We start from the raw sequence: 12,668 nt of genomic DNA, 5'->3' as shown, positions 1-12,668 counted from the left end.
AGGTTGGGAGATGTCCTGGGAGTACGAGCAGCCCCATGATGGTGGGAGCAGACTCCGGAACGTGGGAGCATCTCCAGCAAGGTGGGAGCAGCCCTGGGAAGGTGGGAGCAGCCCCGAGAGGGTGGGAGCAGCCCTGGGAAGGTGGGAGCAGCCCCGAGAGGGTGGGAGCAGCCCTGGGAAGGTGGAAACAGCCGTGGGAAGGGTGGGAGCAGCCCTGGGAAGGTGGGAGCAGCCCTGGGAAGGTGGGAGCAGCCCCGAGAGGGTGGGAGCAGCCCCGGGAGGGTGGGAGCAGCCCTGGGAAGGTGGGAGCAGCCCTGGGAAGGTGGGAGCAGCCCGCGCCGCCGGCACCCGGTGCGCTGCCGAAACCTATTGTCAGTCGCAATCCCTTAATTCCATTACACCTACCGCGGCAATCCGCTTAGGGGAAGCCGTGGAGAGGATGAGGAAGGAGGAGGCATGGTTTAAATACACCTAGGCTTTATCCCGGGGGGAAGCACACGGCCCAGGGCACGGGAGAGGCCGCGGGGCTCCTGGGCTCTGCTCAGGGCTGGCTGAGTTAAAGGGTTAAATTAGAAATATAATTAGTAAAAATCATATACAGTGATTAGAGCTTAACAAGAAAATCAGTCAATACTAGGTGGGGATAACTGAAACAAGGTTGGGAATGACAGGTGAGGTATTCCAAGAGTGCAGGAGCCATAAATACCACTGGCTTCTAAGAATGAGAGGAGGTTTGGAGCAGCAAGTCAAGAAGCCCTGCCAACTTGACATGGATGAAGAGTTTACCATGAGGAAGATGTCTTACTTCCTCCCCAGAAGCCAAATCACCCAATTAAAGAGGACAATTTCACAGCCATAATGGATATTCAGCTGATTATATTACAAAGCATAATGATTATGTATTATGCATCCTTAGAAACATCTTGGATGTGTAAAACCTTTTCTGTAGAGAGCAGGAGTCTGCAACTCCTCATGCATGGGTTTGGAAATGATTCCACATGCATCCAGCGCTGTAATAAATACAATGTATTAATTATTTTATTATTAATAATACTATTAATTAATAACTAATAACAATACTATTTATCACTATTTATTACTGCTTATTTATTACTTCTTTTCAACTTTAATTAGTTGAAGAGTTGTCTGTCCATGCTTCACTGGCCCCCAGTCTGCAGCCTGCTCTGCTGCTCGTGGGACCTTCACACCCTGTCACTGCTGTCACCTGTGTCCCTTGTGCTGCTCCCCAGCCCAGCTGTTCCCTCACACCCTGCAGATGTGTTCTGAGAGCTGGAGCTCCTCTGCTCTGGAGCCAGGCTGGGAGAGCTGGGGGTGCTCACCTGGATGGGAGAAGGATCCAGGGAGAGCTCAGAGCCCCTGGCAGGGCCTGAAGGGGCTCCAGGAGAGCTGCAGAGGGACTGGGGACAGGGATGGAGGGACAGACACAGGGAATGGCTCCCAGTGCCAGAGGGCAGGGCTGGAGGGGATATTGGGAATGAGGAATTGTTCCCTGGCAGGGTGGGCAGGCCCTGGCACAGGGTGCCCACCCTGGATCCCTGGCAGTGCCCAAGGCCAGGCTGGACATTGGGGTTGGAGCCACCTGGGACAGTGGGAGGTGTCCCTGCCCATGGAATGAGCCGGCCCTGAGCATCCCTTCCCACACAAATCACTCTGCCACTTGCTGAATCCATCTCTGCTCACTGCCCTCCAGCCCATTCCCCGCTCCACCTTTTCCTCTTCACCACGTTTGGCAGAAAAAAAAGACAAACACCAGTAAAAGGTGTGGAAAATTTTATTCTTTACTGAACTTTATTAGTTTTTTGTTTGGCTTAAACACAATAAATATTTCAGCAGTAGCATTGAACAGACTGGAATTCACACCCACTGCAGTACCTGAACCCCCAGACTCTGGACTCTGGGAAAGCCATCGGGGCCCCTGGGATCACAGCACCTCACTGGGGGCCACTGCCAGCACCAGTGTCCCCTTCAGCCCAAGGGACAGGAGCAGGAACGTGTCCCTGCTGGCAGGGAGGGATGGGGGCAGTTCTGAGGTCTCCAACCAGCTCTGACCAAATGGGCTCTGTGGGTGCTCTGGGCTGAGGCAAATTAGCCCAAAAACTTCTGCTCCTGGGGCAGGGATGGATGACCCAGCCAATTCCTTGGAGACCAGTCTGGGGATTTCTCCAGCCAGGTCTGACCACACCTGGATGGCCCAGAGGGTCTTTTCCATAAGCAAAAAGATCAGCATAGCTCCCATTGTCACCATGGAATCACTGGGGTTGGAAAAGCCCTCTGAGCCCATCAAGTCCAGCCATTCCCAGCACAACCAAGGCCAAAGTGCTGTCCCATGTCCCCAAGTGCCACATCTACAGGGCTTTTAAATCCCTCCACGGATGGGGGCTCCACCCCTGCCCTGCACAGCTGTGCCAGGGATGGACAGCCCTTTCCATGAAGGAATTGTTCCCAATATCCAACCTGAACCTCCCCTGGCACAGCTTGAGGCCATTTCCCCTTGTCCTGTCCTTGTCCCACCAAGAGCAGCCTCTGTGTCACCTCAGCCACTGCTCTGACACAGCTCAGAGGTAGAGGTGGGCAAAACCAGGAGGAGCCAAGGCTGGTTTGCCAAAAGCACCCCTTCCCTAGGGACTTTCCAGCTCTGTCAGAAACAGGCATGGATGCTTTCAGGGAAGAGTTCAGGGCCCTCACTGGACCAACCCAGCTCTGACTCCCAGCTGCAGATCCTTGACAGGCCAGAAGGTGACACCAGGCCAGCTCTGTTTAAGGAGCTTAAAGATGTTCCCAGAGCCTCGGGAGCTCCCACTTCCAGTGCACTGCTGCCAGCTCTGGCAAAGCCTTGGGGCAGGGGGATATGAGGAGAGGCAGCTGTGACCAACCAGGGCCTCCAGGAGAGCTGGAGAGAGGGACAGGACCCAGGGAATGGCTCCCACTGCCAGAGGGCAAGGCTGGATGGGATATTGGGAATTAGGAACTGTGCCCTGGCAGGGTGGGCAGGCCTTGGCACAGGGTGCCCAGAGCAGCTGTGGCTGCCCCTGGATCCCTGGAAGGGTTCCAGGCTTGGAGCAACCTATCCCTGGAAGAAGAGACAACGCAGCTCAGCTCTGGGGCACCAGGCAGGAGGAGCTGAGGAGCCAGGGCCTGCCCTCTCCATCCCCAGGAGCACAGCCCATGGCAAGGACAGAGCCCAGCCAGTGACCACCAGCACAAACATCCTCCTCAGGGGCTGTTACCCAGGAACACTTTAATACTTAACACCCAAACCCATGGTGGGCAATAGCAGAGTTGGTTCTCAGCTGCCACACAAGGTTTGGTCTCTTTGTTTCTATTCCCCTCTCAGAATCCAGGGGCAGAAATCCCTGGATTTCTAAGAGCAAAGGAGAACCCCCCCCTCCCCAGCAGTTGCCTGGGCACTGGGATGGGCTCTGCCCCATCCCTGTCCCCACCAGGCACAAGCCAGCCCAAACCCCAGTGCTGATTTAAGGAGATTTTTTTCTACTTTCAAGGTGCAATAAATTAAGGCACCAAAGAGCCAGAACTCCCCCAAGATAAAGCCTGTGCAGAGGAAGCAGTTCCAGTTTTGGAGAGGGATGTTCTTCCTATACACCAAGACTTAAGCTCAGACAACTCCTCCCATCCTCAGCACCATCCCAGTCCCCAGGGGCCAGTGATGGCCATGGGAAGAGACAGGACAAGTGCCAGGTTTGGGAGCCCAGAGTTCAGCTGGAAGCCTGAGGGAACAGCTCAGTTCTTCCCTGCTTGGGCAAACACAAAACTAGACAGAAAATCATCCAACATACACATTTTTCAGTGTTGCCAGCCCAGCTCTGCTATCTGAACAAGTCCCACAGGAAGCTGTGTCCCAGCTGAAGATTCCCTCTTATTCCTGTGCGAGCAGGACTTAAATTTATCTCCATAATTCTATTTCATTAAATAGCAGGATTCAAAAACTCAGGTGCAGCCCAAGTCATTTATCCATGGAGGGTTTGTTTTTTTTTTTTTTTCTGTACAACATGAGTAAAATGGATTGGAGGAAGCTACTTTATTAAATAAACTCCAAAAGCCATCAGCCCCCTCTCCCAGCCCTGCTGCAGCCACAGGGACACGTGAGATCCAGAGCCTCCCACGAGGGATGGCAGCCCTGGGAAGGGCCCAGTTTGCTCCTCACAGGCTGCACTGTGACCAGGGGCTGACCAGGGGTGACCAAGACTGACCAAGGGCTGACCAGGGGCTGCCCAAGCAACCCGTGAAGTCACGAGCTCAACCTCAGGGCTTCCAGTCTTGGCATGACAGTGATTCCATTTCCAAAAGAAAAAGCATTAAATAGCAGTTACACGTTGAAGGCTTCCCAGAGCAGGAAGAGGCTTCCCCTGCAGAAGGAAATTGCTCTGACCAAGCTGTCAGATGCCCCACGTTGCACAACAATCAGTGTCTGAAGGAATTTGTTCCCATGGTAGTTCCACCTGCACGATTGGCTGTGCTTGTTCTCTTCCGGATGCAGCCTTTCCAGAGCCTGGGTTTAAGCTACACTCTTCATTCAAGCACAGGTCTTCATTGAATCAAGCCAACAGGAAAGAAAATCAGCATTCAGTCTTCACCACCCCACTCGAAGAAGTCAATTATAAAAACAAATTAAAAAATAAAATCAACGCAAACACATCTCTGACAAGTGGACAGTAAACGAAGAGATGCCTGGATGAGACACGCGGGTGCTGGGGACAAAGAGAGGGAGATCTGAAAGGTTCCCCACCCCTGGGAGCATCCTGAAGGTGCACACACGACCAACACAGGGCTTCAGGTGCTTCTCCCAGTGGTGGAATTGCAGTTGGGAAGGGCCAGGCTGTTCCTGGCTGTGGAAAAGGGGCTCAGGCAGCAGGAAAGGACCCACAGAGCCAACCCATGACAGCAAATCCATGATGGTAGGAATGAGGAGAGCTTGGCTCTGTAGTCTCAGCCACCTTCCATAGCCCAGACCCCATTCCCAGACTGGGAACACACATGGACACTCAGGAACGTGTTAAATGTGGTCCCAGGTACCACACAATGTGCAGAAGCCACATTCCCACTCCTATGGGAAACTGAGCCCTGATTTTCCAAGCCCCCCATTTAGGATTGAACCACAAGCTTTGAGTGTCTTTTTTCCTCCCCTTAAAAAAAAAAAAGAAAAAGACAACAAAGGTGCTAGCAAGTGTTTGCCCAAAAGCAGGAAGGCAGGACAGAATGTGGGAGAACTGTCACCATCTGCTCCCAAAGTACCAGCCCAGCATAGGGGCTGTCCAGACAGCAGCACAGGGGACAGCCAGGAACTACTCCCACCACCAGGATGTCCCCCTGCCCTTGGAGGAATCAGCTGCGTTGCTTTTGGTGTCAGGCCAAGATGCTTTGCTCAGGTAAAGCCTTTGCATCCCCAAGCAGCTTTCCCTGAGCAAGGGCCGGAGTCAGAGGCTTCTCTGGGAACATTCAGCTGGTCTAAGGTACAGTAACAGCGACCTGAAAAGGCTCCTCCTCCTCCAGCTCCACCCAAAACCCGAAGCTTGCAGGGATGGAAGAGCAGCAGGAGCCGCCCCGGCCCGGCCCCGCCCCGGCTGCAGCGGATCCCGCGTGTCCTTGGCCCTGTCCAGAGGATAGTTTGATCTGTGGTGATGGCTGAAGTATTTACAGGTATTTGCAGCAGGTATTTACAGTCCTTCTGCAGCCCGCAGGCCGATTTTCTCCTCCTCTGCTCCCAGTCAGTCCGGAGTGGGCTTCCGTAGGGAGAAGGGCCGGATGTTGAAGTGCCGGCTCAGCTGGCTCACCTGGGGAAGGCAGACAGGGGATTGGGTTATCCTGGATCCCAGGGGGTTATCCCGGCTCCCAGGCATGAGCAGCAGAGCAGGCAGAGCCCCAGACCTGCTCCTTGTTCCCACCAAGCCCCTGCCAGCCACTGTGCCCAGCTCACCCCTGCCCAGCCCCATCCCTGTGCCAGGCACTGGTTCCTCAGGGAACAGCCCTGCTCCCTTCCCAACCTTCCCAAACAACACCTGGGAGCAGGCTCACCCTCTGCTTTTCCCCTCCACAGGGGCAGGAGTTGGGAATGTTGAGCCCAGACCTGCAGGATTTTACCCTCCTCCTTCATTATTCTGTTTAAATTCATTTGATCATCTCAGATATCTTTATAAAATATTCCTGAATCCATTCAAAGTCAGAGCTGGATAATTTACTTCCTGCAAAAGGAGGCTGAGCTTGACACAGTCAGGGCAGAGGCTTTAATCCTAATCATTCTCCCCAAATTCAGAGCAGTTTGGGATTAAGCCCCAGTCCCAAAGCCTTTAAAGGCTCTTCAGCTCAAAGTGAAGAGGAGCTGGCACAGATGGGCCCTTGGAAAGGCAGAGGGAGGGAAAGAGGGAGCAGAGCACTGGGAATCTCCCAGGAGGGCATGGGCAGGAGGATTACACCACCAGCTCAGCCCCATCTCCAGCTGTGATTCCAAGACCAAATTTATTTAAGCTTCTTAGTAATTCAAATCCTTCTTGCCCAGAAGCCTCATTACACTAATTGGAAAGACAAGGCAACCTGGCTATTACTCCTTGGCTGTAATTACAGCTGGGACATGACTCCATGGGCTCTGGGGTGGAACTGGGGCTCCCAGGGGAAGGGGCTTCCCAAGGAGGGTGTCCCCACTTCAGCTGGGACACGAGACCCCTTGTCCTCCTTCCTCAGCAGCTTCCCAGTGGGACTCTGGGCTTCTCCAAGTTTGTTCTCTCTGTTAATCCAAACTCAGAGGAGGAAACCAATCCCTGGATCTGTGCACAGATGGACAGGAGGAAGGGAGGCCCTGGAGCTGCTGTGTTCCCACTTCCCCCAGCAGCAAAATCCCCACTCCAGCCTGGCTCTCCCAGCACCTTGGAGACCTCAGTGGGAGATTCAGAACCCTTTGCAAGGCCTAAAGGGGCTCCAGGAGAGCTGGAGAAGAACTGGGGACAAGGCATGGAGGGACAGGAGCCAGGGAATGGCTCCCACTGCCAGAGGGCAGGGCTGGATGGGATATTGGGAATTGGGAATTGTGCCCTGGCAGGGTAGGGAGGGGCTGGGATGGAATTCCCAGAGCAGCTGTGGCTGCCTCTGAATCCCTGGCAGTGTCCCAGGCCAGGCTGGACACTGGGGTTGGAGCACCCTGGAACAGTGGAATGTGTCCCTGCCATGGCAGGGGTGGCACTGGATGGGCTCTGAGGTCCCTCCCAGCCCAAATTCCAGGATTTTGTGCTTGGTTTTCCACTCATCTGACACACCCCAGGGGAAAGACAACCCCTGCCACATCCTGTGCAGCTCCTTTCAACTCCATGCAACCTCCCCAAGCCTCCCACAAGGAATCCACCCCAAATCCCACAAGCTCACAGAACCATTCCCAGCCATATTCCCAGTTTCACACAGAGCACTCCCTGCCCCAAGCAGCAGCACTCCCAGCCACAGCCCAGCCCCAGGAGGTGTCACCTACCACGACCACTCCGTAGTGGATGTGTGCCAGGGTGAGGAAGGCTGTCAGCAGGTACAGCAGGAGCGTTTCACTGCCTGGAGCCAGCCCAGACACCACCAGGAGCAGCACGGCCGCGATGGGAAGCAGCATCCAGTTGAGGGGCTGGCACCGTGTGCTGCTCATCTGGCACACGATCAGCTGGCACTGAGGGGACAGGGACAGAGCCTGAGCCTGCTGTGGGCTCTGGGAGCAACAGATGTTTGTCCCCAGAGCAGAGGGGATGGTCACTCGTGTGATCTGTGACACTGTCCCCTGTGCTGGCACTGCTGGGGCACCTCCAGTGCTGGGGGCAGCTCTGGGCCCCTCCTGCCAGGAGAGACCTGGAGGGGCTGGAGCGTGTCCAGGGAAGGGAACGGAGCTGGGAAGGGAATGGAGCCCCAGGAGGGGCTGAGGGAGCTGGGAAGGGAATGGAGCCCCAGGAGAGGCTGAGGGAGCTGGGAAGGGAATGGAGCCCCAGGAGAGGCTGAGGGAGCTGGGAAGGGAATGGAGCCCCAGGAGGGGCTGAGGGAGCTGGGAAGGGAATGGAGCCCCAGGAGGGGCTGAGGGAGCTGGGAAGGGAATGGAGCCCCAGGAGGGGCTGAGGGAGCTGGGAAGGGAATGGAGCCCCAGGAGAGGCTGAGGGAGCTGGGAAGGGAATGGAGCCCCAGGAGAGGCTGAGGGAGCTGGGAAGGGGCTCAGCCTGGAGAAAAGGAGGCTCAGGGGGGACCTTGTGGCTCTGCACAAGTCCCTGACAGGAGGGGACAGCCAGAGGGGGTCGGGCTCTGCTGCCAGGGAACAGGGACAGGACAAGGGGAAATGGCCTCAGGCTGGGCCAGGGCAGGCTCAGGGTGGACACCAGGAGGAATTTCTGCATGGAAGGGGTTGTTAAACATTGGAAAAGGCAGTGGTGGAGTCCCATCCCTGGAGGGATTTTAAAACCCCCTAGATGTGGCACCAGGAGCAGGGGTGACCTTGCCAGTGCTGGGGGACAATTGGACTCAGTGGTCTCATAGGGCTTTTCCAACCTTAACACTCCCATTATTCTACCACTAGGCAGCTAAATTAAATTTTGACCAAAAATGTAGCCCTCCCATTTTAAGTTTATCCCCAAAAAGAGGCAGGAACTCCTTTCCCATCAGCACTTTGCTGCTCACAGCACATGTGAAAACTCAATTTAACCAATTCTCCAGTCCCCCAAGCATAAAGCAGAAGCTCTTACAGAGATGTTGGCAAAGGCTGTTCCAACCATGAAATAGAAGAGCCTGGGCTGGACCTCCAGGATGTCAGTGGGGGACAGGAAGATCCAGGTGGTGCAGAGCAGGAACAGCAACACCGGGGATACCAGGGGCAGCAGGATTTCATACACAGAGTGGTGCTTCAAGGTGTTATTTTTATAGGCCCTGAAACACAAGCAAAGAAAGGAAAATGCATGGAATGACTGAGAAATCCCTGGTGCTGCCTGCAGTAAGTACCTCAAGGGGCTCCAGGAAAGCTGCAGAGGGACTGGAGTGATAGGACAAGGGGGAATAATTTCCCACTGACAAAGGGCAGGGATGGATGGGATATTGGGAATTAGGAATTCTTGGTTGTGCGGGTGGTGAGACCCTGGCACAGGGTGCCCAGAGCAGCTGGGGCTGCCCCTGGATCCCTGGCAGTGCCCAAGGCCAGGCTGGACAGAGCCTGAAGCACCCTGGGACAGTGGGAGCTGTCCCTGCCCATGGCAGGGGGTGGCACTGGATGAATTTTCCACCCCCTTCCCACCCAAACCCTGCTGGGATTCTACAAAACTCACTTGTAGAAGTTGTACAGGCTCATGGGCAGGGTCACAGTGAGGGCACAGGCTGGAAGAGAAAAGTGCCACGTTAGTGCCCCAGGGCACAGGGGACACCCCATGCACCCCGAACAGGAGGCTCTGGCTGGGCTCTGCTTTAAATTCCCTGCACCAAAAATAGCTCCTGGTGCCCCAGGAATAGCTCAGCACATTTGGAAGAAGCTGCTCTCAAGTCTGGCCCAAGAGCTGTAATTAAAAGTTAAAGTCTGCTGTAAGTTGAAGACATTTCCATTTGAAAGGGCTGCATTAAGGAGCTCGGGTTTTGTGCTTTAAACAGTGACAAAGCTTAATTATAATACAACTCTAATGAGACACGAGTGCACACTCTTCAAATGACATGGCTGGGCACAAAAGTTTTCACAAGAAAGACAATTTGCTGTTTCTCTGGCTGTGTGCAGACATTTCCAGAGGCCACGTTGCCAAAAAGTTGTCATTTAACTGGATAAATGATACAAAGCACCCAAATAACTGAAAAATCCTGACCTAAATCAGAACCATCAACATTATCCATGATATTCCAGCACAACTCCTTCCCTGTTTATCCAGCAGAAGGCATGTGAACAGAGCTGGAAATATTCCTGCCTTAATAACCCAGCTCCTCTCCCCCGTGTGGGAACTGGGCTCCATTTCTCATATAGGAAAAGCACATTCATTATTCATGTCAAGTCACAGCTGTCAAAGGAAAGCTGGGAACATCTACCTGATAAAAGTGCAAGTACATTTAACACACAAATTAACTGAAAATTAAGCAATTACAAAGAACACCTGAAGGGAAAAAGAAAATAAACTGAGCAGAACTTGTGATTTAGGCAATGGCATTGAACAACATCAGCTCAGCTCTACCCTTTGCAGTGGCTTATTTTGACTGATCACAGGAGAGCAAGGCTGGGCCTTTATTTCAATTTTATTATTATTATTATTATTATAATGATGTAATGTTCAGGTGGGTGGATGGAGGGCAGGATCCCCAAACAGCAGAGCTCCCACCCACCCCCATGGCTGCAACCTCCCTCCCACGCTGTGTTTGGGCTCTGCGGTGAGAGGGAGCCCCAGAGCAGCAAAACAAAATTGTCCTGACCCCTCCAAAGCAGCCCAAGGCTGGGGAGGCTCCACTGAGAGCCAGGTCCCACCACCCCCTGCACATTGGGCTTTATGCCCTGGAAACTCTGGGTTTACCACACTGGTTTTACCCCCAGGCTCTCACTGAGGACTAACTAAGCTTGGCTGGAGTGAAGTCAGCCCAGGCAGAGCAGAGTTAAGTTCTCCAAAATAACTCTGCAGGAGACAACCCTGTTTTGAAATCCTGGGAAAGATTTTCAGGCTGTGAGAACACCCTCAATTAGTCACTTCAACAACAGCCCGGGGGCAGCAAACAGAGCAGTGTTAGCAGGTCATTAGCAGGGGTTTGGGAAAAAGGTGAAGTTTAAAAGACAGGCTTCAACATGGAGTTTCTTACCAATAATCATTGCAGTGAATAGGTCTCTATATAAGAAATTAAACAGGAAAGGTGCATACCAGGCCTCAACTCCCACAAAGGCTGTCACTATGTAGACAATTGAAATGGTCTGAAAGAAAGCACAGGACAAGCAGGGGTGAGAAATGAGATGGGCAAGTCTGGCAGCACCTGGCTGGCAGCACCTGGGCTGGCAGCACCACACGTGTGCCAGGCAGCTCCAGAGAAAGGCAGCTCTAAGCTATGACATGTTCAGTCCTACCCACCAGCAGGAAGGAGAAAAATAAAGCAAATCCACAAATATCCCACGTTACCAGGTGTAGGAAGGGCGAGCTGCTGAGCAGGGATTGAAGTGGGAAGTGCCCATGCCCTGTGCTGGCACTGCTGGGGCACCTCCAGTGCTGGGGGCAGCTCTGGGGCCTCCTGCCAGGAGAGACCTGCAGGGGCTGGAGCGTGTCCAGGGAAGGGAACAGAGCTGGGAAGGGAATGGAGCCCCAGGAGAGGCTGAGGGAGCTGGGAAGGGAATGGAGCCCCAGGAGGGGCTGAGGGAGCTGGGAAGGGAATGGAGCCCCAGGAGGGGCTGAGGGAGCTGGGAAGGGAATGGAGCCCCAGGAGAGGCTGAGGGAGCTGGGAAGGGAATGGAGCCCCAGGAGGGGCTGAGGGAGCTGGGAAGGGAATGGAGCCCCAGGAGGGGCTGAGGGAGCTGGGAAGGGAATGGAGCCCCAGGAGAGGCTGAGGGAGCTGGGAAGGGAATGGAGCCCCAGGAGGGGCTGAGGGAGCTGGGAAGGGAATGGAGCCCCAGGAGGGGCTGAGGGAGCTGGGAAGGGAATGGAGCCCCAGGAGAGGCTGAGGGAGCTGGGAAGGGAATGAAGCCCCAGGAGAGGCTGAGGGAGCTGGGAAGGGGCTCAGCCTGGAGAAAAGGAGGCTCAGGGGGGACCTTGTGGCTCTGCACAAGTCCCTGACAGGAGGGGACAGCCAGGGAACAGGGACAGGACAAGGGGAAATGGCCTCAGGCTGGGCCAGGGCAGGCTCAGGGTGGACATCAGGAGGAATTTCTGCATGGAAAGGGTGCTCAGGCCTTGGCAGGGGCTGCCCAGGGAGGTGGTGGAGTCACATTCCCTGGAGGAATATAAAAACCACGTGGAAGTGGCACTTGGGGCCATGGGCAAGTGGTGGCCTTGGCAGTGCTGAGGACAAGGCTGGACTCGATGGTCTCAGAGGGCTTTTCCAACCTCACTGATTCCATGAGGAGGACATGAGCAGGAGCTGCAGGAGAGATGCCCCAGCACAGCCTTGAACTCTCGAGGTGACCACAGCACAGGTTTTACACAAGTTGCAGTGACCCTGGAGGGGTCATTCAGGGACTCTTCCTTATCCATCAGCTGCTGGATTACAGGAGAAGCTCACCAGGGCTATTTCAGCTTTAATAGTCCCCTGAAGCTGGGTGGAACACGCTGCTCTGCCCTCCACCCCTGCCTTTCTCCAGCAGGCAGCTCAAAGACCTGGGTTAAGCAACATTTTGGGAGAAAGGATCAGAGTACAGTCAGGGCCCAGCTCTGGTCTGCTTGTAGTAGGAGAAATGATTATTCCAATTAATGCAGCTGCATTAATTGAACTCTCCTTCCAACTCATTGCATTTCCCACCCAGCATCTGACAAACCAGAGGATAAATAAATGGACGTAAGCTAATGAGGAAAAAGGAAGAAGCTTTTTTACAATGAGGGTGATTGCCCAGAGAAGCTGTGGCTCCCTCATCCCTGGAAATGTCCAAGGCCAGGCTGGACAAAGCTTGGAGCAGCCTGGGCTGGAGGAAGGCACTGCCAGCAATCCAGGTGAGCTGCCTCATCCCCAGCTCCCAGTTCTCTTCAGGAAGAGCT

The 12,668-nt window shown here is 54.3% G+C and overlaps 1 protein-coding gene across 2 annotated transcripts in view; it reads right to left on the bottom strand.

Annotated features, from left to right (window-relative positions):
- Window positions 1-3,514: 3,514 nt before the first annotated feature.
- SELENOI (selenoprotein I) overlaps window positions 3,515-12,668 on the bottom strand; it is a 29,502-nt gene continuing 20,348 nt past the window's right edge. The window contains exons 6-10 of one of the 2 annotated variants that reach the window (XM_074536338.1): window positions 10,795-10,903; window positions 9,300-9,348; window positions 8,727-8,907; window positions 7,490-7,672; window positions 3,515-5,810 (exon numbers count right to left, since the gene is read on the bottom strand). In XM_074536338.1, the coding sequence (XP_074392439.1) occupies window positions 5,694-5,810; window positions 7,490-7,672; window positions 8,727-8,907; window positions 9,300-9,348; window positions 10,795-10,903 (639 nt within the window). In that variant the 3' untranslated portion in view covers window positions 3,515-5,693. The remainder of the gene's footprint in view (window positions 5,811-7,489; window positions 7,673-8,726; window positions 8,908-9,299; window positions 9,349-10,794; window positions 10,904-12,668) is intronic. The other variant, XM_074536339.1, reaches the window with a different exon arrangement.

This window comes from Zonotrichia albicollis, chromosome 3 (assembly GCF_047830755.1).
Source record: "Zonotrichia albicollis isolate bZonAlb1 chromosome 3, bZonAlb1.hap1, whole genome shotgun sequence".
Taxonomy (NCBI): domain Eukaryota; kingdom Metazoa; phylum Chordata; class Aves; order Passeriformes; family Passerellidae; genus Zonotrichia; species Zonotrichia albicollis.
Note: the sequence above shows the minus strand (reverse complement) of the source record. Positions and strands in the feature narration are given on the sequence as shown.